Source organism: Antedon mediterranea, chromosome 5 (assembly GCF_964355755.1).
Source record: "Antedon mediterranea chromosome 5, ecAntMedi1.1, whole genome shotgun sequence".
NCBI lineage: Eukaryota > Metazoa > Echinodermata > Crinoidea > Comatulida > Antedonidae > Antedon > Antedon mediterranea.
The window spans coordinates 23,387,575-23,415,468 of record NC_092674.1 but is presented as its reverse complement, the minus strand read 5'-3'; the positions used below and the strand labels follow the sequence as shown (position 1 = coordinate 23,415,468).

At 35.2% G+C, this 27,894-nt stretch overlaps 2 protein-coding genes across 3 annotated transcripts; both read left to right on the top strand.

Moving 5' to 3' along the window:
- The first annotated feature begins 62 nt into the window (after window positions 1-62).
- Window positions 63-20,357, top strand: LOC140049649 (carbohydrate sulfotransferase 14-like). Of its 2 annotated transcripts, none has more exons than XM_072094595.1 (2): window positions 63-579; window positions 18,201-20,357. In XM_072094595.1, the coding sequence occupies exons 1-2, from the start codon at window positions 397-399 to the stop codon at window positions 19,023-19,025; spliced, it is 1,008 nt and encodes a 335-aa protein (XP_071950696.1). In that variant the 5' UTR covers window positions 63-396; the 3' UTR covers window positions 19,026-20,357. The 2 variants fall into 2 exon arrangements, with proteins under 2 accessions (XP_071950696.1, XP_071950695.1); XM_072094594.1 differs by lacking the exon at window positions 63-579 and adding an exon at window positions 14,576-15,454.
- A 3,181-nt stretch (window positions 20,358-23,538) lies between these two features.
- LOC140049648 (uncharacterized) lies at window positions 23,539-26,939 on the top strand. Its single transcript, XM_072094593.1, has 2 exons — window positions 23,539-23,829; window positions 24,676-26,939. The coding sequence occupies exons 1-2, from the start codon at window positions 23,660-23,662 to the stop codon at window positions 25,505-25,507; spliced, it is 1,002 nt and encodes a 333-aa protein (XP_071950694.1). The 5' UTR covers window positions 23,539-23,659; the 3' UTR covers window positions 25,508-26,939.
- The last annotated feature ends 955 nt before the right edge of the window (window positions 26,940-27,894 follow it).

Genomic DNA, 27,894 nt, shown 5'->3' with positions numbered 1-27,894 from the left:
GTTTATCAATTTCATTTAAGAATCTCTTCCTGAAGTCAGGTCAAATATAAGACGTATAACTTCGAAAGAAACTTATAAGCTTAGTCTGGTCTTCCATCTTTTTGATACATTCCATTGTAGGTCGATACAAACGAAGATATAGACAATTTTGATTTATTTTTTATACCAAGTACTACTGCGACCTTTCGTTCGGATGTAATCTGATTCAATGGTGTAATCATTGAGCAAGGCCACGGAGGAAATGCTTTTAACATTTTCTGCTTAGGGAAATATATCATCGTGTGTGCTGCTAGTCTGTGAGTGTGAGTGCGTGGATTCAGGCTAAAAGTACGGCTAATTGGCCTTTACAGCGGCAAACATTGTCGGGTTAACTTTTGCAAAAAATCTGCTACTAGTATGGCTGGTACTATATTTCATGTCTTTCGAAGCCGGTCGCCAAAGTCCATGCTTATTGCTATGTTCTGTGTCACTTTTGCCTTTTTCTTCGTAGTGGCAACTTTTCAGGGATTTACAATCAGCAGCTTACAGGCAGTGCAATTGCAAATGAGACACGAGCGGTTAGAAAGGCTAAATGCAGAGGTAAGTCGACGAAATTTATATTTACAAACTCAAAAAGTCACGATAAATTGTTAATCTCCACTCTAGGTCTAATTATCATAGAATGGTTTATTTGTTGTATCAATTTTACTGGTATACAGAGCTCATTCAAAAGGTATATCGACACATAACAAAAGATCTTGCTCTTGGAATTATTTTTATTGGTTTGACCTCTGGTGACTTTTGACATTGGAAATTGTGTTTATTTTGCAATCACATTCTTGATTGCCTAAGGATAATACTTTTTCTGTGGATATTATTTCATGACTTTAGTGATTTGTTCTTCTTATACGTATTTGAATTGATTAAAATAAACTAAAATATGTCCGAGGAACAGAACACATGTATATAGTATAAATACTGCAGTCACATTGCCGGAAAGATTAAACATTCATTAAAATATTTTAGGAATTGTGTTGTTCTGGGGAAATGTGATAAATAAATTACAATAGCATGCAGTATAAGGGAGAAGAAACGACCCCCAAAACACGATTGTTCCACAGTGCCTATCTCAATTCAATGCCATCACCAAGCAAGCAAACTACCATCAATATCAAAAGCATGGAGGTAATCAAAAGGCTCTAATTGTTTCGTTGATTTAATGTTGAACAACAAATCCCTGCTAGGTGTGAGACAGTCACGTGCATATGTATTATAATCGTCAATCAACCAAATTTTAAAACAGTAGGCCTAATAATAGGCTTTTAGACACTATATACAGGACTTTTGTGGGTCACATGGCGTGCAATAGTACACACTATTTATATAATATCTAATGATATTTTAAATGTGCAACAAATATATAGACAAAAGGGACATTTCAGGATACAATGCAATGCAACTTTGGTTCTTAAAAAAATGTTTGGCACAATAAAAATGGTTATTTCAGTAGTATTATGAATCTAATTCTTCTCCGAGAAAATGTAATATTAAAAACTTGTTGTATAAAATAGACCCAATATTCCATATACTAGGCCTATATCCAGAATACTTCGCACATGTTGACAATTATTGCACCAACATCTGTCTTCATTAAATATTTATATTTTCATGCTGGTCCGTCTTACTTTATATTCTTCGATAATTGCAAACATCGTTCATGCTTTTTTTTACACCAATTTGTAAACGGATATTGAACGCATGTGCTTTTGTGATTCCAGTTTAATTATTCAAAAAATGATAAGCCTCGCTTATCACTTTGACACGTGTAGTACATTGTAATTGTATCTCGTGTTTGTGTAATGCATTCATAAAATATAACTGTCCTAAATTGCCATCAACGCTTTCATTTAGATGTTCGTGTTTGTGATTTTGTTTTTTAAAATGTTACATTTGTGAGGCGCGGCGGGTAAATGTTTCTTATTAGAGGTTTGTAGGCTTGTATATACATTTGACAGAAAAATGGAATGCCATTAATATGTTTCTTTCTAAACAAAACAAACTAATTGTGTGATTATTATATTATTTTCGTTGAAAAAAAAAACATATTTGTTGACAGGAAAAGGGGAAGAGAATCAACTAAATAATAGTCCCCGGCCAACCACTATTAGTTTGTGCTCGATGGGACTAGTTAGTAAGAATTATATGCCAGTTCCTGTTTTTTTTTTGTTTTTTTTTTGCTTTTGTAAATTGTCTACCGACTACGATAGAAACTCAATCCACAAAGACAGTTTATAGTAACAAACACAGTACCTGTGTAATTTACAAAAACCAATGCCAGATCATGGAGTAAAACGCCCAATAGAACATGGATTGGAAATAACAACGTTGTTTTGTTTTCAGTTGTTGTTTCTGAAAACATTGCAATGAAAAACACATGAAAATTTATCTGTTTATCTTCAATCACGAAGATCACAATTAATTAAAACTTATTTATACATTTTATCATAATGTAATAGAGTTATGATCATTGAACCATGTACTTTTTAATGCCATAATGCTATTTCTAAACGAAAATTGCAACCTTTTCAGTTAAGAAACTAAATACGTGGCTTGTAAAACATTGCGTCGTCATATCATTATTATTGGACGATCGTCTTTAATGTGATCCCAGCATGTCCGTGTCGTTCCCCGGGGAGAATTACTGTACTAGTGCTAAAGAACATGGGAAATTAGGCCTAAAGATAAAAGAAAACTAATTGTCTAAAAAATAAAACACGAGAAAAGGACTTTTTTTAGAGTTAAATTAGTGTACGGTAATTTTATTTTATGATAACATAATTAGAGTTATTGTAAGCCTATTTGCCGTACCCGATTCGATATAATGTGCATTTATATTATTATTCTGTGTCAGTTTAGCTTAAAAATGAATATTTTATCTTTGATTATCCTTTGCAAGAAAAGTTTATTTGACTCAGCTCAAACAGGCCAAACCTAGGCCACATCTACGTGGCACACGTAGGTGAATGCCATGACCTATAATTGTAGCCCAAGTACTTTTACCAGGCTATTTTCTTTAGTATTGTTTAGAAGGATTTCATTCTCAATACGCCATATTGTACCTGTCATTGTCATTTCCGTGTGTTTGTTTCTTGGTTCGGTCAGTCTGGCCCCTGAGGTCAATTCGCGGGTGTAACTTTACTTTCTCACTTTCGCCGCAGCCATACATGCCATTTCCAGTTGTTTTAAAGAAAGAAAAGTGGTTTACATCTGTTTTGAAAAAAAATCATGCCATGGTGGAATAAAAAACCATACTGGGATAAACTGCTGAACATATTAGACATGTTGAACATGTGTAGAAATGTAATGTTTTTGAATAAGAAAGAACACACCTTTAATAAACACAGTCAAGATAATGAAAATAATAGTTTTCTTATTATTTAGAAGTAAATATTAGTGTTTCAGGCGATACAAATCTAGGACACGCCAATCAGTGTAGCTCTATTTATGATTTATTGTCTTGCACATTCCTGTTTGTTGGCCTATCATTCATATCATTGTATAGATATTATCTCCTAACTAAAGGTCACCTGCACAAATAGCCATCGTGTTTTGAATTAATCATGATGCTCCATATGACCATCACCTACCTCTTCGTATTTCTTACTGTACAAGATTTTCACGCTAAAGCTTGGTTCTCACTAGAACGTAACGCAAGGACGTAAACGCAACGCAAGCGTTTTAACCAATGACAAGCGAAGTTATATACAGTTAGCAATCACAAGCGAATAAGCCATCGCTTGTGATTGGTCAATTCACTTGCGTTGCGTTACGTCCTTGTGTTGCGTCGCTAGTGGGAACCACGCTTTACTGCCGCTCGTTCTGTGTAAATTGGCCTTTAATCGACCTCGCGGTGTAGACGCTTTTCAGTTTTATAAAAATAAGCCGGTTCTAAATCCAAATAAATCACCTGGGATAGATAAAGTACACTACTCTTCCAAGCACCAGGACGTAACTTGACCAATCACAAGTGATACATTATTCGAACTGTCGCTTGTCATTGGTCAATTAGCTTGCGTTGCGCTAAACGTCACGTCCTTGCGTTGCGTCCAAAAGGAACCAAGTACATATACATTCAGACGTGTACACGTGTCAATGGGCCCGTTCGGACGTTACACATGTAATGGTCGCATAAATTACCTTTTAAAACATGAGGGTTAATTAATCAACATCAGGGCATCATTTATAAGGAGCGCCTGCGCGACCGCGCTCCTCCGCGCTCCTCAACAGGCTTCGAGGAGAGCAATTTATCGCGCTCCTTAATTTTCAAAATAGAGCCTAGCTTTTGACAGTGTTGATTTTTCTGTCAAGAGGCCTAAAAACACGCGGATTTTTAAAAGTTAAAACCAATCTAGGCCTAGGCTAATAATATATAAGCTAAGTTATAAAGCTACAAGCCTAATGGCAGTCCCTCGTTTTTAAGGATCGCGAGCGCGATCGCAATCAACAACCTTCGAAAAGGAGAGCAATTCATCGCGCTCCATCTCACAGTGCGAGGTACCAACAAAGGGGATTCCCCTGCCTGCGCGCATTCAACAAGGGCGAGTTTACTTCATCGCCTCATAGTGCAACCAGTACGGTGTCATAGAAACACCTCCTTTACAGGAAGATCATGTCCCAACCAATAATTTTTCCCTTTATGTTTTTATGGAACGAGTTAATAAAATATATTTAATTTTAAAAGGAAACATTAATATAGGAAACATTAATATAGGAGGCCTAAATATAATGTTTATTATTTAAAAAAGCTTAGCTGCTGGTTGCTTTAATTATGTCATTTTGAAGATGGATTATTTCTTCGAAAGTTCTAACCAATTTTGGTCACTCAAATCCTCCTCAAAACACGTGCTGATGTGTGACGTCATCATCTTCTAGAAGCTCTCTCTCAGCCCTCCCCTATTGTGCGTGCGCCCATGTGTGACACATGTAAACACGATCAAATATCTTTCTTAATTATTTTAGAATGACACTTTGTAACTTATTATCAATATTTTAATGGCTGTTGCATGTTAGAATTGTATAATTTATGAATTGAAGGTAAATACTTTTCAGGTTTTCTGTCTGATTTCTAGGCCAACAAGCTAGGCTAGAAAAGCTAGGCTAAAGGCATATAGTTGGCCAGGACAGGATTCTCCAGGCTCCTGAAACCCAATCTACCCAGGCAGGCCATAAAAAAAAAATTGGCTTGAGTTTTTTGTACTGTAGAATAATACGATCCCCACGGAAAATATTGTGTGTAAAGGTGGGTGTGGGGGATTTTAGGGGAGAGGTACAGTATACATTTGTTGTGCCCGGGGGGGGGGGGGGGGGTTATCCCCTGCCGGGCAAAAAAATGTGTACAAAAAATTAATAAGGGCCAGCCATTTTTAATAAGGGCGACCATCCTTCAACTTCAACATAAATATTTGAGGAGAGCGATTTAAAATTTTTGCAAGGAGAGCGAATTGCTCTCCTCGGTGATTTGAGGAGAGCGATTTGTTGCTCTCCTGGGTTTTGCATACGTGATGCCCTGCAACATGTAGGCCTAGACATATTAACACCCAGTTTGTTCATCTGCTTCATAGAAGGTCAGGGTAGGCCTACGACATTATTGTACCATGGAGGTAACATCCAGTCCGACTGCCACTGGTATAGCCTTCATGCAAGTACCATGATAAAATTGTTTCACTGGGCTTAGTTCTAGTTCGCTGCACTCTTGCAGGATCAACTAACCTAATATATTTACCACCAACACACAACATTGTATTACCTAAACGGACCATAGGGAAATAAAAGCTAACTAAAGCTTGGTTCCCACTAGAACGTTACGCAAGAACGTACACGCAACGCAAGCATTTTAACCAATGACAAGCGAAGTTATGACAGTTAGCAATCACAAGCGAATAAGCCATCGCTTGTGATTAGTCAATTCACTTGCGTTGCGTTACGTCCTTGTGTTGCGTCGCTAGTGGGAACCACGCTTAACTAAAAACTAACTATCATGCTACATGATAAAATAATTTAAAAATAATAATAATAATAATAACTCAAATCTAATTGAGTTGAATATTGTGGAACTAAGCAATCGGTTCTAGTTATTCTCATAACCAAGGGAAGGGGATTGGCTGCCTCGTGTGTAGAAACGAGTAGGCCTGTAGTATTATTATTTTCAGACGAAGGAAATATCATCTGTTTTCACGTTAAATTAAATTAACCTTGGCTTGTCTGTTCTTTGAACTAGCTCCACACCAGTAACAGGCGCGCGTCATCGTCTCAGTCCAGCCTAGACATCCAAATGAAACGTAGGCCTATATAATTATTGTATTCAATGGTGGGAAAACAGTTTAGCTGACGTTAAAACAAATCATATCACGCGAATCCTGAATACGATTTAATATTTTGATGTTTAAACAATTATTTATTGTTGTGAACATGGTTAGGGGTTCGATTAAGTGACTGAGAACGTTAGCTAGTCCTGTCTGCAGGCTATAAAGTTGGAAAATAGCTCGGGGATATTGGGTTATTGACTAACTTCAGCCGCAAATATTGGTTGTATTTGTGACGGGAAACGTTCAAGAATATTATAAACTATTTAAACTTCGACCTATTGCTGCATTAAAAATCGCTTAGGGTATTGACATTTTGTCGTGGGAAAATAAGACCCGACTCATAAAATATTTTGTTACCATTGATAGAACTAAACATTCATTTATACAACGGATTATAGGTAATATTGAAGTAACTTTTTTAAGTAGTCACTTATCGTATTTTAGCTATAATACAGAAAAATAAAAAAGAAGAAAGAAATATAGACAAAAACAACGCTTCAACACGTTGGCCAAATTTTATAAGAGGTTATGTGCCAATATAATAACCAATTTAACAAAAAGATATGATATTTTTAAAACTGTATTATTATTATTATAGTATAATGTTATAAACATATGTTTTTTTAACACACGTGTTTTTTTTGTTTAATTTATGGGCTACACCCTCGAAAGAGGAAAAAAAAAATTATAGGTAGCCTCGTTCTCGTCTCGTGTGAAATGCAACGTCATGTTAAGACAAAATTAAAAGCACATGCATTGCCATGTAATCATGTTGAACAAGTCATTCAAAAGCAGAACGTACTATTAATAATACACAGGCCTGCAGACTTGAATTATTTCCTGTTTCACTATTTGAATAACATCTCATATTTGAACATACACTCATGGTTATATAGCCTATTATTGTAAAGTAAATTTGAAAGACCAAGGAGTGTTTGATCTCCAATTGTCCTATTATGTAGGCCTACAACACTAAAATAACAAGTTTATATATAGATAGCCTATAAAAATCGTTTTAAGCAAGTGTTTGATTTCCAATTGTTGTAATTGTGTAGGCCTACATAAACACTCATGTAAACAAATCAAAACGATATTTTTTTTAAGCAAATGTTTTGATTTATAATTGACTAATTGTTTAGGCTTGCATGGATAATAAAACAAAGTTCAAATTTGTCATAATTGTGTAGGCCTACATTAGCAAAACAAATCAAATTGGATCGATTTAAGCTTGCTTGCTCTCCTTAATATTCCTCTCTTTACAGTAAACGTCATACACAAAGTTCTCAAGACTGCAATTGCATTTTAATTGAAACAAAACAAACGTGTTTGAGTTGTCGTACGGTGCGTTATTATTTATATCTTTGAGTTTATGATGAGCAACAATGTCACGGGGTCATTTAAACGACGAGACAATATAATAAATAGATTACAAACAATCTAAAGACTGCTCCCCTTCATTTGTATTTCAAGCTCTGTCTATACTATCAACAAAGTGTGATGAGTATGACATCATCGTGTCAATATATGGGCACATCACATTTTGTCACATAAAGTTTGATAGTGTAGATAGAGCTGTATCTTCTCATAAAGTTGTTCACATGTGTGTCACATGTGGTGCCTTATCAAGGAAGGTTACAGGTTAGTTTAGGGTCTATAGACAGGCGTCCCAGGTGAAACACGTGTGATTCCGTATCACAGAATGTGCCCACATTTAGATATACAGTAGTACCGATAATCAGCTAGTAAATGTACCGTAGTAGTCTGGGTTCCAGACAGAGTTTTGTTTTAATATTAGTAAAAAGATAAATATTTTGGCACAAATGGCGTTTCATACGTATACCGTACTACTTAAGTTTTTTAGACAAAAATCGAAATAAAAACAAGTAAATAAAAAAAAGACAATGAATACAGACTTGGGGTAGGCCTAAGTCTAGTACCGTAGCAAAAAAGTGACGTGGTCGTCTCAACTAATTCGTTCATACATATATTATTAAGTAGGCCTACCAGATAATAGTCCTATTTAATATTCTCTAAACATTAATATCGTTACATCGCACTGCGATAAAGAGTAAAACATTGTAAACAACATCAAGTTAACATCTATTGCAAATCTGCTTTTTAAGCTTGGAAATTACCGATGGACAATGTGGAATTTATGACAATTTGAACTGCTAATAAATAAAGCGTTGTTCGGAATATTTTCGCATAATTAATTTTTCATCGCAGTTAGAAGGAGAATAATGCCGGTTTTTATTTATCGTAGTTGTTTTTTCTAAATCTGTGTGTTAACTCACTATTTCAAATGCACTTTTCGCGCCGCTCCTTTAGGCAATACGGAATCATTAGAAACAGTTACCATGCGGTAGGTTATTGTTTACTACAGCTGAAAAAATGGGTATTTGGAAACTCTAACTGGGCATGTGCACACCCCAAAGCACGTCTGGGAAAAGAGAGTCTATGAAAACATTTTCAGATAAATATTGAGATGCATGTTGACGGTAGTTATCGTGAGATGAGAAGCGTTTTTTGTAAATAAAAATGTTTAAGCTTGGAAATGATGGTTATGAACGATTTTTCAAATAGTTTATAATAATTCCTTTGTCGTCATGACATCGTCAGTTATTGTACCCGTCTTCCTTACTATTCATTTAACCCATATAAAGGTGTTCCGTCTTACTTCTAGTAAAATAAAAATATTTTGGCACATATGGCGTTTCATACGTATAATTCTTGAGCTCACAATCACATACACAGTACACAATTTTATTATCCAGACAAAAATTGACACGCCGACTGGTAGTGAACGAACATTTTGCAAAAGACAAATTAAATACAAACTTGGGGCAAGTCTATTAGGTGTGACTTGAACCACCTCTCTCGTATGGGAGGTTGTTGATTAAAAAAGGCATGGTTTAAAAACACGGTTTTTTTATAATGTAGGCCTATTGTGTTGTTTGTATTATGACAGGTTCATCATTTCTAGGTCTTTTACAATTTATGACGTGATGTCATAATACTCTGATATATCTAGAATTTGATAACACATTGACGTAATTTGGCATATAATGTAATGTTATAAACATTTAAAATGTAATAGATGTCACATTTTCAATCCAAACAAATACGCTTGTATATTAGCCTAATCGTTGGTGAAGTTGAAGAAAATGCAGATTTATCAGCTCTCCTTTAATTTATGGGAATAATTGGCCTACGCTACATTAAACTCAAACTATGATTTAGTAAAGGCCAATTTACACAGACGAGCGGTAACGGTAAAAACAATTATAGAATCATGTTAATTTCTTGTGTCCATTTATACAAAGTACGGAACGGACAGGCGGTTTCCGCTGAGGATTTATAGTATAGATACACCACACAGATTCTTCGTGGGACAAGCTACGCGGTTTCCGCTTACCGTTACCGCTCATCTGTGGCCTTAACGCGACAAACCCATTAATAAATATTTAGTGTATTTCTCCTTTGGGGTTTATATCTATTGTTTATAGTATTAACAGGCGTCTTGACGCCGATAATGTTAATGCTTACTGGTTATGCATCGTTAGAGAGTCGGACTATGAATAGCAGCAATCAAATACATGCACGTCCACTACTTTAACAGACGCGTTGTGTCGCGTTTTAATTTCCTACGTGCTTTTTCAAAGCCCGTCTACAATTGGCACAACATTGGACGCAATGCGTCTTTTTTTACTATGATTGTCTTCCACAACATAGCAACGTTACTTACGCGTTATATTTGCAGAGGTACTAAACACGTATGAACATACGCAGTAACGTTACTTACGCGTTATATTTGCAGAGGGACTAAACACGTATGAACGTACGCAGTAACGTTACTTACGCGTTATATTTGCAGAGGGACTAAACACGTATGAACGTACGCAGTAACGTTACTTACGCGTTATATTTGCAGAGGGACTAAACACGTATGAACGTACGCAGTAACGTTACTTACGCGTTATATTTGCAGAGGGACTAAACACGTATGAACGTACGCAGTAACGTTACTGACGCGTTATATTTGCAGAGGGACTAAACACGTATGAACGTACGCAGTAACGTTACTTACGCGTTATATTTGCAGAGGGACTAAACACGTATGAACGTACGCAGTAACGTTACTGACGCGTTATATTTGCAGAGGGACTAAACACGTATGAACGTACGCAGTAACGTTACTTACGCGTTATATTTGCAGAGGGACTAAACACGTATGAACGTACGCAGTAACGTTACTTACGCGTTAAATTTGCCGAGGGACTAAACACATATGCACAAGTGTACTTGTCAACGCTGAGTGAGTGAGCGCAGAAGTAAAGTTGGTATAAAACTAAACATATTGGACACTAGCGACTTGTCTGCTTTATTTTATTCCGCCAAACTAATCGATATCAATGTTGATTTCAAAAGATTGGAATACAGTATTATTAGGCATACACTTGATTATCATGCTTGAATTGAACAGTGTGTTTTAGAAAGGAACGTTAACTCATCCGGGATATTCTAATCCGATTTTCTCTTCATAATAATAATAATAATAATAATAATATTTATTTGGCAAAAGTTCATAAAGTACATTTTACAATTCATCTTGCCAGGAGCAAGTAATAGGCATGAGCCCAAACAGAAAACTGCTCTTACTCCATCATTACTTATAAAATACAAAAATAACAAAACTAAGTAGCACAAATTAAGTCAAAATAAAACAAAACAAAGTAATAATGAGATACACCAATTAAAAATAAGCTGCATTAAATAAACAATATAAACAATTACAACTTAATATTTTGAGATCAAATGTTTGATGAGTTGGGCTTTAAAGTCTGAAATTGTAGCACATTGTTTAATTTCATTGCGAAGTTGCTCCCATAATCTAGGGAAAATAACAAACGATGAATTTAAAAATGTATTGGTCTTTGCCTTCCAATGTATTAACCGCCCTTCACACCTCTCACTTGATCTCACAAACTCATTAAAGGATGATGGACAGAGGCCATGCATTATTTTAAAACCTAATGTGAGTCTATACACTTTAAATATATCTTCAATACTTAAAATATTTAGGGTCTTTAACCTATATAAATATGAAGTGTCCCAATTTCCTTTTTTTCTGTACATAATTATTCTAGTGGCCTTTCTCTGAACCCTTTCAAGTCTATACATATGAGATATTTCAGTAGGTGCCCACATACAACAACAGTAAGTCACAACAGGTAGTATTAGTGCTTTGTAAAGATTTAGCATTGCCATCCAAGACATTGCTTTACTACATCTTGAAACAAAACCAAGAAGTTTGCTTGCCTTACTACAAACATAATCTACATGAGAATGGCATGTTAATTTACTGTTGATATATACACCAAGTAGTTTGAATTCATGGACTCTTTCCGTTGAATCGGAATTGATATCGTAAGCAAATATGATGGGATCTTTACACCTGGATAAACTCATTGCTGCACATTTTGATGCATTTAATGGTAGTTTATTTAAAACTGACCATTCATAAATCTTATTTAAATCACTCTGTAACTTTATACAGTCTTCTAATTCATGAATAGGTCTTGAAATGGTATTGTCATCTGCAAATTGAAAAATTGAAGATTCTATACCATATTCAAGATCACTCACATACAATAGAAACAAAAGAGGGCCAAGAACTGACCCCTGGGGTACCCCTGATATTACATTCTTCCAATGCGATATTTCACCTCTATAGATAACTCTTTGTTTTCTATTTAAAAGAAAATCCTGGATCCATTTATTTAAACCTTTGTTTAAGCCAATATTGTTAAGTTTCTTAATCAGACGATTATGGGGTACTTTATCAAAAGCAGATGAAAAATCTAAGAAAATTACATCTACTTGCTTACAATTTTTTGCATCTAAACTTTGAGCCCATGAATGAAACGCCTTAGTGAGTAACAATTCCGTACTATAAGCATGTCTAAAACCAAACTGATTATCTGATAATATACTATTAGCCTCTAAGAAATTATTGATTCGGGTACACACAAGTTTCTCCATAATTTTACAAACAATTGGTGTTAAAGACACAGGTCTGTAACTCTTAAAATCACCTTTAGGTTTTCCATGCTTTTTGAAAACAGGTACAACATTAGCAGTTTTCCACTGTTTTGGTAAAATGCCTTTTTCTAAAGATAAGTTAAAAAAGTCGCACAACAATCGTGCTAGTTCTACCCTACAAACCTTTAGAAATATGGGAAGTAAATTATCAGGTCCTGGAGATTTTGAAACAATTAAATAGTTTAATGCCTGATAAACTTCCATCACATTAAATTTCTCAAGTTCCATATAATGCTGAGGGATAATATCAGAGTTGCAGAGCAAGTCATCATTACCACCATCATCATTATTACTGAAATTACTAGAAAATTGATCATTAAACAAATTTGCTATCTCTCTAGCATCTGTTACTATAGCATCATTAATCTTAAAACTTATAACTTGTGAATCTTGTCTAATTGCCCTAATATATGCCCAAAATTGCTTTATATTTGAAGTAGCCTTATTTGAGATGTCTAGAACATAATTTCTGTGACTACAATATATGGCTTTTTTCAGTTCCTTACTACAACACTTAAATCTATCTGTAGCTTCATTTGTTTTTAAAATCTTAGCCTTCCTATATAATTTTCTTTTCTTTGTACAAAGTTTCTTAATTTCTGTAGTAATCCATGGAAATGATTTAGTCTTATTTCTTTTCTTAATAGGCACAGATTCAGAAATAGCCTTGTTTATATTGTTCATTATACTATCCCAAATATTATTAATATTTTCAAACATAAAACAATTTTCCCAATTAAAATTAATTAATATGCTTTTCATCTTTTCAAAATCTGCATTTTTTAGTGCATATACAGTTTTTGTTATAACTTTTTCACGTTGTTTTGATATCCTTAGACATATCTCAATTGCCTCATGATCACATGAGTCAAAATTGTTAATAATTTGACATTTATCAATTAAAAGTGGATTACTAACAAAAGCCAAGTCCAAAAAGTGCCCATCCCCATTTCGTGTTACATAAGAAGGCTGATCTATTATTTGCACTAGTCCAGTTGCCATTGTTCCTTCTACCAAGCTTCCTGCTTGGGCGGATAAACCATTGTTCACATTCAAACAATTCCAATCAACATGAATATTAAAGTCGCCTATGAGTAATACCTGTTTGTAATCAACAACTTTTGCTTGAACTTTATCTAGATTATCAATAAAGGAATTTAAATATTGAACATTTGAAGAAGGCGGCCTATAAAACACTCCTAATAAAATTTTACCTATATTACTATGACATTCTATCCAAATCAGTTCAAGTGTATCAACATTGAGATCTGTGCATAAAGATGGATTTAAACATGTTTTACAAGCAATTAAAACCCCCCTCCATGAGAATTTCTATCCTTTCTAAAAATGGTATAATCATTGTTTAAAAGCTGACTATCATATACTGTGCTATCGAGCCATGTCTCTGATATAGCAATGACGTCATGAGACGAAGAAGAAAATCTAACATTGAAATCTAATAATTTGTTTTTCACACTTCTTATATTACAATAGAATAAACTTAACATTTTACTTGATTTTGTGTTACCTGAATTTACTATATTACTGCTATTATTACTAGAATCATTGTTTATATTAATTTCATTTAATGTTATGTCATTATCATCAGCACTCTTCATCTTAGCTACATTTATTACGGCTTCATCTACTTTGCCATTTTTTCATAAATACCATCGTAAAATTGGACAAAGTGTTTGAACAGTTACATCTTTTTTATTATCTCATTTCAAGCGATAAATAATTATTGATCTAATTAACAAGTTGTCGAGGTTATCGCTTTGACGGTATACTTTAAAGACCGACAGAGTATAGGTTATATCGCATTGTCAGATTTCGATACATTTATTTATAGGCCTGGCTTAACTGTACAAAAGCCTGTGTATTATCATCGGTACACTGGTTACATTGTGTAGAATATAATGAACAGTTAAATTGTTAGATCATTCTAATCCTGTTTCTCTTCAGTATAACAATATCGTGGATTGGACATTTGTGTGATTAGGCCTACTCTAGACTCACGCTTTAGTTTTATTATTCAACTCATTCCATGCGATAAATAATTATTGTTGTTATACTGTATTTCACGTTTTGCTGAGATTAGTTTATTTTCGTTAGCGTTGTTTTCGACGGTGCTTACAAAGTTTATCGCATTGTCAAATCTTGAAACGTTCTAGGCTGGCTTAACTGTTTATTATACGCTGGAATATACACATAAACGGACAAGGTGCAAGGTGCACATTCTTTATGGGGTAAAGGTTGTGTGCTAATACTTATAATAGCTCTTAGATAATATAAGAACAGTATATAGGCCTACGACGAGAGACACAACACTGGAAGCTATGATCTAACATAAAGGCGATTACATTACAAGCATTGTTCGGTACTGTCTGCAGTTGAATGTGATGCTAACGATTACATCAGTGTTTAGATCTTATCATGTGCTGATCTTCAGTTATGCAGATTAAATAAACTGTTTTTAAACACAGTCGAGTAGTCCAATTGTTACACCAGCCAAGCCTCGAGGAAATACGTAAGGAGAGGGTTATGTTATAGAGGATTTCCGAATGATACCGAACACTGGTTGTTGATTTTTAGTTTTGTAATATTAAGGACAAATACTCGTATTTAGCGCCGAATCAATACAAATAGTCTGTGATTTTTAGGTTCGTTTGATCACTTCTTCTGTCACCCCGATGTTGATTTAAGTGAAAGGCATTCGTCGTATTGTTCTATTTGTTTACACCTGGTTAAACCTGAAAACAACATATGGCGGTCTGAACATTCCAGCCCATCGTCTGCTAGCAAATATGGCTCTTGCTCACCTCAGGTCTCGTACGCTTTCTGGGAAATTGAATATACTAGTGGTGTTGTCATTGATAACTGTTAACATCTACATTGTATTAAGTATTTTTCAAGTTACAAATGTAACCAGAACCCGAAATGCTATTTCTACGAAGAAACCTTTAGAAACGGTCAACAGTGATTTAAGTCAACTTGAGGCGGCAGAGGTAAGCCTGGTAAATCTATTTACGCGATGCACTAGGGGCCTAAGTGTGTCGGGGCCTAATTTGTCTGGGATGAATGTTGAATGATGTAAAAAGGTCGTGAAAATATTTCAAATACCTGCCTCCAATCATTTGCCCAATGAGCAACATTCCTGAAAGCATCCTATTTGTACAGTACACTGGCCTACAGTAGAACCCATAACAGACAACATGAGTGGGCAAGTGACAGTTACGAACAATAATCCATCGCTTGTAATTGGTCAAATCACATTGCGATAACATACTTGCGTTGCGTCCTGTTAAAAACTTGGTTCTTTTCTCGAACGCAATGCAAGGACGTAAACGCAACGCAAACCAACCACGACGCGATGGTGTCACTTGATAGAGGTTGACTAGTGTTAGAACATAATATTCCCTCTCCACCATTTGCCTTTTGATTCACGGGAAAGTGTCTCGTCCTTATATTACTTATGATGTTCCCTGATTAGGGGTATTCCAAAGGAGAAGTTCTACTTTATGTAGATATGTTACCGTGATTGTTGAGTTGTACTGCTGTACAGTACTTGTACTGTTTGGCCCGTTTCAACCCATGATAAATTATGTAACGTGACCTGTAGGCCTATATATATATGAATATGTATGTCATAATGGTACTCGTGCGTGACACGACCAAAAAAACGTTTTTAATTGAAACGTTAGTGTATTACTATTATGCGGTACCAGGAAATAATTTCAAACAACCAAATACTACGTTATACCATTGTTGGTAATACTGTACGTGTATCAGTTAGATACAGTAACATATTATTTTATTTGAATTCCCAACAATCGGTACTGTATATCCTCAAATGCCGTTTTTGATAGGGCCTATAGTATAAAGTAAAACAACAAATATACCAAACGATGGATTATGATTCCATGCGCAAACTAAAAAGAACTAATAGCCTCTTGTACATTGTACTACATGTGGTAAATTTTAACTGTTAAATAATTTTTCTTCCATGAACTCAACTCCTTTTAAAATAACACACAAACAGTGGCGTAACTCAAAGGCCTCTGGTTTAGGAACCGTAAGTAGCCCTCCAATGTTGGAGACATCCGGCATTTTTAGCCTTTTTCGACATATTTAAATGCCTGCTTTTTTCCTCTGGGCACTGCTCAGGGGCTCCATAAGCTCCGGGCCCCTGGGTTTAGCCACCGTCACGCCACTGCACACAACAGTGTACAGACTGTACGCTCGCGAGTAAACGTAGGCCTACTTTACAAGAGTCTGCCAATAAAATAATAACATTGGAGCTCATTAGATTTCCGTCTCCAAATATCAAGGATCGTCTACTAATGACAACAAACCCATTGTTGTTATGTCATGTCATTTTTATTATGTATGTAACTTTACAGTAGGAGGCTCCTACGTGGATGGCGTATAACCAAAGATAAAGTGAAGAGCGAATGAATGAATGAATGTGATGGGGATAAGGGTTGAAACAAAGAGTAATGAAAGAAATACTATAAAGATTCAGTTATAAATGTTATCAGTGTGAAATTACTCAATCTTCCCCGATTAAAGATCTGTCCAATCCAAACTTTGTTTTCTACAGAAATGAACTGTCTGACTATTAAAAATAGTTTTGTTTTTGGTATTGGTTTTTGTTTCTTCAGTATTGGTTTTTGTTTCTTCAGTATTGGTTTTTGTTTCTTCAGTATTGGTTTTTGTTTCTTCAGTATTGGTTTTTGTTTCTTCGGTATTGGTTTTTGTTTCTTTGGTATTGGTTTGTGTTTCTTCGGTATTGGTTTTTGCTTTTTCGGTATTGGTTTTTGTTTCTTCGGTATTGGTTTTTGTTTCTTCGGTATTGGTTTTTGTTTCTTCGGTATTGGTTTTTGTTTCTTCGGTATTGGTTTTTGTTTCTTCGGTATTGGTTTTTGTTTCTTCGGTATTGGTTTTTGTTTCTTCGGTATTGGTTTTTGTTTCTTCGGTATTGGTTTTTGTTTCTTCGGTATTGGTTTTTGTTTCTTCGGTATTGGTTTTTGTTTCTTCGGTATTGGTTTTTGTTTCTTCGGTATTGGTTTTTGTTTCTTCGGTATTGGTTTTTGTTTCTTCGGTATTGGTTTTTGTTTCTTCGGTATTGGTTTTTGTTTCTTCGGTATTGGTTTTTGTTTCTTCGGTATTGGTTTTTGTTTCTTCGGTATTGGTTTTTGTTTCTTCGGTATTGGTTTTTGTTTCTTCGGTATTGGTTTTTGTTTCTTCGGTATTGGTTTTTGTTTCTTCGGTATTGGTTTTTGTTTCTTCGGTATTGGTTTTTGTTTCTTCGGTATTGGTTTTTGTTTCTTTGGTATTGGTTTTTGTTTCTTTGGTATTTCATTATTGAAAGCAAGAAATGAAAGCAATATTCAAATAAGTTTAACATAGCTTCTTCTTCTGTATTGTGTTACCAATTTCTGGCATGTGGTTGCAACTGAATGCTTACAGTACTGGCGGCGCAGATCCCTGGGGGTGGGGAGGGCTCTACATTTTCAGATGTCAACATTTGCACGAAGCAGCGAAACTCCGCGGCACTGTTTTGTGGGTTTGGATTTTTTTTCCTTCGAAATGTTTCCTCCGGCCTCCCTCATACTCAAAACGGATCGGCACCCTTGTATGTGAAAAGTGTTTAATTGAATATGTTTGCTCTATAAACAGCATAAACATCGATAAAATGTGTTTTTTTAAATTAGTACTCTTGTCTAACGTTTAAACTTGTTCTTTCCTCAGATTGCAAGAAAAATGCGCAATAAAACGTTACAGACAATGTGTGCGGGTGATCCAGCCAGAAACGATGTTTGGAAATTACCCGAGCCTAAATCGGTCTTTCATCAAATAATTGTCGATGAAGAACGCAAATTTTTATATTGTTATGTACCGAAAGTGGCCTGTTCCAACTGGAAACGTATAATAAAATATATACAAGGGAGCCTAGATGATATTAACACAGTTCAGAAAATGGATCATAAAAAGGATTTAGTATTTTTGGACAGCTTTAGCAAAGAGGAAATTGACGTTAAATTAAAAACCTATTTTAAGTTTATGTTTGTTCGCGACCCAATATCAAGGCTGGTATCCGCTTACAGAAATAAATTCAAGGAAAATATAGTGGCGTTCCATAAGCGGTATGGCGTACCGATTGTGAAAAAATATCGCAGGAACTTAGTAGAAGGTAATGTGAAAGGCGATGATGTGTCTTTCGAAGAGTTTATTAGATATTTATTAGACACGGATACGTCCGACATGGATATGCATTGGAGGCCGATGAACGAGTTATGTCAGCCGTGTGCCGTCAACTTTGATTTTATAGGATCGTTTGAATATCTAAGTGTCGACGCGAACAACGTTTTAAAAACGATAGGCGCCGAGAGCAACACGTTTTTTCCACAGAGACAACAATGGTATAAACCCACTACCCAGGAAAAAATTTCAGATGAAATGAACTCTGTTCATTTAAATTATCTGCAGAGATTTGTAGAAAAATATTTGGTTGATTTCATCATGTTTGGATATCCGCCACCTGATTTGAAAAGAACGGACCCATTTAAAAAATAACAATGAAACTAATGTTATATAGTATTACTTTTTGTCTTTAAATTTATGAAATAAATGTTTGATTTTGGTAAATATTTTATTATGGTACGAAGATCAAAATAGCGTTTGACAGTCACAGTTTTTGCTGCTCTTATGTTTTAGGCCTCTAATATTAAATATAAGTTTGCGAAAAGAGACAATCAATTTACTGAAGTTATAGTTGTGCCAAATGGAGGAGTCATCATGGTTGACTGTTCGTGATCCGATGTAGACGTTTTACAAAAATGTGAGATTGAAAAGAGACAACATAAACGTTGATGGCGATGTTTCTATTTTTATTTTTTTGGTGTGATTTTAAAAAGTGTTCTTAAAATTAAATTGACCAAAGTATTCGTATTCTCCAAATGACGCACAATCATCGGTGACGTCACACCCACGTTGTTTGACGCGCGTACATTCTCATCAAACTTTTGACGCGCGCGTACATTTTCATCATTTTTTTACGCGCGCGTACGTTTCATAAGCTTTTGAACGCGCGCGTGAATCAAGGTGTCTAGTGACGTCCCTGCTGAGGAAAGATCTAGGCCTAATTTGGTAGTTGACGCTTTAGCGGTCACCTACTCACGTCTTTCAGTCTTCCAGAAGTGATTTAGTGTTTACCGTACTTGAAATAAATGTTAGTTAAGGTAGGCCTATGATTGAGGACGCTTCCTCATGAAATAAATTAGGGGAATTCATGTTTTAACAATACGGCCAAGTATTAAAGTTACATTTGTTGGACGGACGAGTGTAGTGTATGTGTAGGCCTAAGGCTACGCTCTTTTGATGTGATTGGTGTAATTTATTTTCAAAACCATGTGTTTTATCTTTCTTCAAAACCAGTTAAGACACTTCACTTTGTCGTAAAATAGTTCTACTATCAGATACATTCAAAATGTGCATTACAATTAGGAGTCATGTCAAAATGATTCTACTTAAGTCACGTACTACAGTAACTATATTGTTGTAATTTATTTGTTAAGCATTCTTTTTTTTACGGTAATCGTACACTGCTATTGCATCTTATGACATTTTTTACATACTGAATCAAACTTTATTGCAGTAACTGCAGTAGAATAATGTTGAACCATAAACCGATAGATAGATTGAATTATTATTATATTATATTTATGATATTGTCTCGGTGGGAAAAGAATACGTTTTTTCATTGTTACGTGTGGTTGACGGTAAATCAAATGTATTATCAAAATTGTATTATTACCCACGCTTCCAATCTGGACTAAAGTGTGAAATTAATACTTAATTGTACTTTTTGACATGTCTTTAATATTTCATTTGCTATTTTCTTTGTTTTTTATCAATAAAATGTTATATAAAATAGTGTTCACAATGTCTCTTATTAGCTCCGCCAAGGAGGTTGTGGAGTCGATCGCGTGTGTTCGTTAGCAGGATTTATAATTTGTGATTTGTAATTTTAAAACATAAATTTGATTTAATTTACATGTTTTTTGATATGAATAGTTTTAAATATTTCTTTTTAAATTCACCCGTTTGTTTTGGCGTTACTGTTCTGTTGTTAGTCAACTGAAACTATTGTTAGTTGAAAGGCTGATTACAAACTCGCATACGCGTGGTTTAGTGAAATTAGCCTAATCACGCACAGCATTAAGACACACACACAAAAAAAGATATTATTTTTTTTTGTGAAATCTTATGTAGGAGAATGTTACAGTATGCGGGGGTATGCACACTCGGAGCGCCTTCTAGTTAGCTACTATTTTTGTTTATCCTAGCCGGAATTTTCATTTGGATTTTTACAAATACAGTATCTATAAAGTATGCTTAATTCTAAGATAGTTGAACACAATGCAAATTGGTTGTGTAAATCGGTTACCGTACTCACCCTGTCACGTCACACCCACGTTATTTGGAGTGCGCGTACATTTATCAGTTTTTGTACACGCGCGTACATTTTCATCAGTTTTTGAACGCGCGCGTGAATCAAAGGTGTCTAGTGACGTCCCTGCTGAGGAAAGAGCAAGGCCTAATTTGGTAGTTGACGTATTAGCGGTCACCTACTCACGTCTTTCAGTCTTCCAGAAGTTATTTAGTGTTTGATAATAAATACCGTACTTGAATTAAATTTTATTTAAGGTGGGCATATGGTTGTTAAAAAAAGGTTGATAAGGTAAAGGGGTCGAAATTATTACATACTTAAATCCATGTATTTAGGCTTTCTTGCAATCAATTGTACAGTTTAAAGCAAACAGAGGAGGCATAATTCTGTAATCGAAAAACAATCAGCGGAACACCACTAACAAAGAGGACGATTTGTCATGGAACAAATTAATGTTTCAACAATAAGGCCAAGTTACAGTCTTCCTGAAGTGATTTAGTGTTTAAAAAATAATAAAGACCGTACTTGAATTTAAATTTTAGGCCTAATGGTTGTTTGTTTAAAAAGGTTGATAAGGTAAAGGGACCGAAATTAATATGTCTGAACTGATCTACAAACGCGTCACAAGACAAACCAACTATTGCTGCCCTCTATCAAAAGTTGGCCGTGGGTGGCGACATTCGATTAAAAAATTGTTTAAACATTTTGTTTCGTTATTCATTTCGTAACAAAGTAAATACGAATGCATTGCAAAATAATGACATCAAATCAATTAACTACTCAGACAGTCGACCAACATCGGGTAAAGAAAAAATAAACTCGAGAATCTGTTTTCTTTTTAAAATCCGACCAAGAACGATGTGCCTAGCTACCTGCGCTACTAGAGAGTGAGGGCACCCTCTCTAGTGTTTTAACTTATTTCTTCATGCTCAATGTTATAGTTGTAAACACTAACTGCAGCGTTAATAATACGCAGGAAGAAAGTCCTGTCATTTCTTGGTTCTAAGATCTGTCTAAACTATCAAACTAGTTTTGACAAAGAGTGCGATGTTCTCAAATATAGTATTAATTTGACATCATCGTATCCATTTTTGTCACATAAAGCTTGGTGGTAGTGCCGGCCAACAGAGCTTTAAGTTGGTTCTCCGGGCAAGGCAATGACGCAATGCAAAAAACGTAGAAGATCTGAACCTTTTTCCTGTCGATGTTATTCGACATTATCATCGTTGATCGTTAAAAGTTCAACGACGAACGTTTGAAAACGATCAAGTTGAAATGATAACAATAGAGCGAAAATTTGATTTCTAGCGTTGAACGTTAGAGTTAAAACCCCTGTCTCTTTCCTCGACGTCTTAAATGCGTAAACAATTAAATTAGAAGTTTAATTGTTATTTAGAATTTCGAAAATTCCACTATTATGTTTAATTTGAACTGTATATTTAAGGTTATATGTACATTATTTCTAGTCGTTCTCCGTGAACAGAAACGGGAAAACTTTATCGTCCTTAAAAAGTTAAGACGACGGAATTTCAGGCTGACTAAGCCCTGCCCACTTTGTTAAAGCTCATGCATAAATTATTCATGAGCACCGTCCTGTGGCTTTCCATCCTGTTTCGTAAAGTCCCTATTATCTTTTCCTGTAAATCGTTTACATTTCAATTTTAACGTATAGGTTCAGCGATTATTTTTAACGATAGCGTCGAATAACGTTGTATGGAAAACATGTTTAACAAGCGACAGCATATTATGCATCGCTTGTGATTGGTCAAATCAATTTACGTTGTGCTCTACGTACTTGTGTTGCGTCCTAGAGTCTGGGATCCAAATCATTATGTAAAAAGAACTCTTCCAATTCCAATTGTGACCATTGCGTATGCATGTATAGTCTAGGTTCTAGACCGTATTTCGAATGAATATTAGCAAAAATTAGATTTTGGCACATATGGCGTTCCATACACCAAATAATTTCCAGACAAAAATCGAAACGCTGACGGATGTACTATTATGGATGGAAATACTGTACAATAATTATAAATACAGACTTGGGCCACGTCTAATACATGTATGGTGTACATAGTACATAATGCTTTGTCCACTATGTGCGCGTTTGCTATTGTGGATGATTGCTTTTCATTTGGAAGGTTTTAAACTAGGCCTACTTGAAAACCAACCTGGATGGGTAGGATCAGGTAGGATGAGGACATGTTCTTTCTGAGGTTGGGTTGGATTGGGTATCTTATATCTATAGTACAGTATAATAATTATAATAAAAGGGGTATATGCCTCTAGGCTTAGGATAATGTGTTTACCAAATAAGCATACAATATGTTATAATGATCTCATAAGGTACTGTACAATTAGGAAGCAATGTTATATTTTTAAATCAGCCAATCGTTATGTCCCGCGTTATGTACAAGGAAAATTAGACTATTTTTAGAAAACAAGGAAGATATCAATCAATTGAACAGATATAGAAACTACAAAATAATCACTATAAAAAATCCGGTATCAAAACAAATACTGTACGTCGTATGCTATTATAGCAGGGAATTTCCCTATGACGTCACGTCATTCTTGGAAATCCCATTTGTAATTCCCCACATTCTGGTTTATATTTAAGCGGGTAATCGTATTCATTTCTTTAACTTATAACTTTAAATCTGCAGAGGAAGGACGTATCCTGAGTACGTCTAAAGGGAGATTACAAATATCAGTAAGAATACTGTCTTGATTTAGTAAACTACAGACTGGTGTAATCATGTTCTTACAATTATTAGTCTTGCTGGTTATATCAGTCACTGTAAATGTCACAGGCTTCCTTTACTTTGCTATTTACAATTGTGTAGAAAAGGTTTTAAAAAAATGGAAGAGCTCTCCATCGGGATGTTTGTATTTTCACAGGAGCCACGCAAACGAAATGCGGATTGTGTGAGTCTTATTTTATTTATTTTGTTTGAAAATGGTAAATTTTGTTAAGTTAATGTTGCATGGGCGTCGCTATTTTATAATGCACAAATGCTAATGTATGTGAAGGAAAGCTTTGTCAGATGCCCAGGGGCATGAACGTCATAATTACGCATGCAATTTTGATACATTATACATGAAATTTTGGCCATCTTCTTTTATTAATTCACCAATTAAAAAAAATAATTCTTTGAAAAATCATAATTAAAATGTATAGACCTCCTGAAGATATGAAAAAATAAAATATGCTGGTCTACTGAAAATATTAACTGCAATATTCAATCTTAAGATAAGTTTTAAAATTAAAAGTAATATTTTCATTATATTATTTATGACTTTTAGATTAAATGTATTGTCCCCTGAAAAAATATTTATTTATTTATTTTAATATGCCATTGTCATATAATAGTTATCCACTTTGACCAAAATTACAAAAATAGTCAAGTTTGACTGCCAGCCAGTGGATTTTTGGTTGAATTTAACCATTTATTTTGCCATTTTATAAGGGAAAACTTTTTTTTTTGTTTTTTTTTAAGGAAGTGATTAACTTGATTAAAACTACAAAATAACCTACTCAAAGTCTGATTTAATTAATCTTTATTTTTTTCATGTTTTTGGGGGACAATACATCTTTAATTTAATGAGGATCATTTTTTTAAATGAAGCTTTAAAATAATGTTATAATGTTGACAAATCACAAGCGACGGAGCTACCAGTATACTTGTGATTTGCGTCGCGTGATATTACGCAACCGACCCACCATTATGTCTACCTTTTCAATATGTTATAACATTCTGTGCCTTTTTATAGATATCTGGATGTTATTGTTGGTCTAGTTTTACCAATACTGGCTATCGTAATCACGTTTACGTCTGGTGTTCTATCTGACCGGCTTAAAACGTCTGACATAGAGATTCAAGTGGCATTTAGTGTGGCTCTTGGCATGTTTATCTTCATGTTATCGGTCAACGTTCTCGTGAAATCTCACAATCGCATGGTGAACATCGTATACGACATCGTCGCAATTACGGCGTTTTCCGTTGCCCTGTGTATTCAAGAGGAACCGTTTATTGGACTAATAGTTATGACGTCACAGGGTAGCCGCCCAACCTATCAAATACAAAGACTTATAAGCACCTACTGGAAACGCGATTTCCGTCGGTACGGCGTCGTAGTTTTTACAAATACCGTTTTTACCGTAGTCTGTAACGGCGTAATACCGTTACTCTATTTGTTTTCAACTATAATGCAGAACTTTTCAATGAATTCTCAGCTGAGTAACATTTCAATAGGGTTTTTCTACGCATTTCTTATATTCTTCAGTTTCATGAACGGATGGGCTCTCTGCGCGGTCACAGACGAATCAAGACAGTGCAGAAAAAGAAATAAACAGTCAAGCGAAGGTTGCGGGGTCACCATGCGATCACCCCCGGGGAGGACAATACGGATAGTGGGAAAATTCAACGGTGGCGGAAACTTTCAGTTCCCGCCCCTTTCCACTGAGATATTACCACCGTCGTATTCACAGGTCGTGAAAGAATCAACACCAATCGTTACCTGCGACGACGGTAAAGTAAATCCTGTTGATGCCGTAGAAACAGAGTTTGTTTCAATTCCGTTACAAACGCAATGGACAACTTAAAAACGCGATATGACGATTAACAAGCAGAGTATCAGTAATCTTCGGAAATGTTTGCAATGCTGGACCAGGTGATTCTTCGCTCTATTGCATAATGAAAAGGAATAATTTAGCCTACATAGTTGATCAACGAATAGTTTCTGTTGTGTTTTTCCTATTTATAGAATTTGGTTTACATAATAGCTATATTTACCATGTTAGGAATTTATAAATAGAAATGTGAATACAATTGTTAACTTAATGTGAATAACAAGTAATCAAAACTATTATTGAAAAAAGTTCAAGAGCAATTGCAAAATACGCACAATATAGAACAAAATGTCTTTGTCTGGTAGATCGGTGTAAGTCTAGATTCTAGACGGTGATTCAACATTATACAGTAGAATTCCCTATTAAAGAGTGTCCCTTCTTGAAGGCCAAATTACAAAGACGATACCGTAACGGTAATACATTAATATCGAATCTATATTATTCCTTATGACCATCCACACAACGGACGGGCGGTTCCGCTCAGGATAAATAGATTCTACGTTGGACAATCTACGCGGTTTTCCGTTTACCATTACCGTTCGAGTCTGTGTAAATTGGCCTTAAGATGGGTGTCCCATGGATGATCATAGTGTTTAAACATTATATAGGCCTATCTCTTGTTCATTCCGCCGGAAAGTGTACCCTTCGTAGGGGTTTTCCAAAGGCGGTAGTAGCGTAACGGCTATGAGCGATCACTGGCTAAACCAAGGCCCACTCCAACTACCCCACGTTAGAGGGCCCTTGAGGAGTGCTAAACAGGGGTCTATTCCTCCAGCGTTAAGCCACTGCTGATTGGAAACAACATAAAAAAGACATTAATTAGAGACTTGGGGCAGGTTTCTTTTGCATCGACTTAATATTAAGTGTTTCTGCGTAACTATCCTAGTCCTACACTAGAATTGCGATTGCAGGCGAAGAAATATATCTTTATCTAAGGGAGCTAATCTGTCAAATATCTTGCCATCGAATGAGAAATTGTTTAAAATATAAAATTCAGTGTTTTGATTTTAATAATCACGGTTCGACGATTGAGAACTCAAAATTGGAGTGAGAATTAGCTGCTGATGTTACTCAATCCGCTGTTTAAAACATTATTTATAAACGTTATGGTCCTTGTTCTGTCTAAAAATAGACTTTCGATGTCGAAATAATAAAAATAGGGCCTAAAGCACATTATTGCTTATTTCATTATTGCCTGATACTTTCTATTGTATTGCTACCGATTATTCGTGGTAAGTTATTTGTTGTGTTACTAAAAAAACATAGGATTTTACCAATGTTCTCAGAAGGTTCAAGTTAAATCGTTTATAATTGTTGTATTTATTATATGTAAAAAAAAAAAGTTATTTTTGTATTGTATTTAATAAAGCCTACCTTACTGAATTACCGTACCAGTTCCTACTTTAAAGTTCATTATTTTTAGGACGAAATGATCTGGTGGACGTGGAGGCATATGGTGGCCTCCGTATCACACCATGGCACCCGACACGAAGTATTGGCTTTCCTTAAAACCAGATTCTGGAAATTTGGAGATATCGGGTGATATATTATAGTTTCCACCATCCTAAATTTTTCTGGAAGAGTGCGATCTTAGTATCAGAAATTATGCCAGCACTGCGCCATGCTGCTGCCCACTCCCCCTCCCTCATGTGGAGTTTCTCAAGCACATGAATTCTGAATTGGATAGGCCTATCAACAACAAACCCCACACAGTTTAAACATCGCAGTACTAGTCTAATTCTCATTTTGATACCCCGTGTGTATGAATGCGTGCACTCGCACAATACGAACAACAAACCTACAAACTTTCACCCCTTTCCCTAGATTAAAGCCTCATTCCCTCTGTTTATGACGGTCCATTTATTTGGTAAAATTTGACAATAATGCCTACACGAAAAGTAACCCTAAAACACAGAGTACGTGCTCGTATCGTACCAAGCTCTGTCTACACTATCAAACTATTTTGACAACATAAAAACGCGTGATGTGCCCAAAAGTATTGGTAGTGATATACTCAAATATTGTAGTGTTATAACATCATCATGGTCATATATGGGCACATCACATTTTTTGTAACATAACGTTTGTAGACAAGTCTGCTAATTTTTAAAAGCGAAACGTTTTTATTTGAGGCGTTTCTAAAACGAAAGCTGATTCAATATCACAGAATGAATGTAAAACCATATGATAAAGGAACAATTGAAACATATTAACCAATTCTTAGTAAGTTCACCACCAAAGAAGGAATTTACATTCTGTGTGGTGGTTAATGAAACACTGCAAAATATTAATTCTGTTTCTATGAATCGCATGATTAATTCATTTCTATTAGGCTTACATGGAATTTCATAAATATAGAA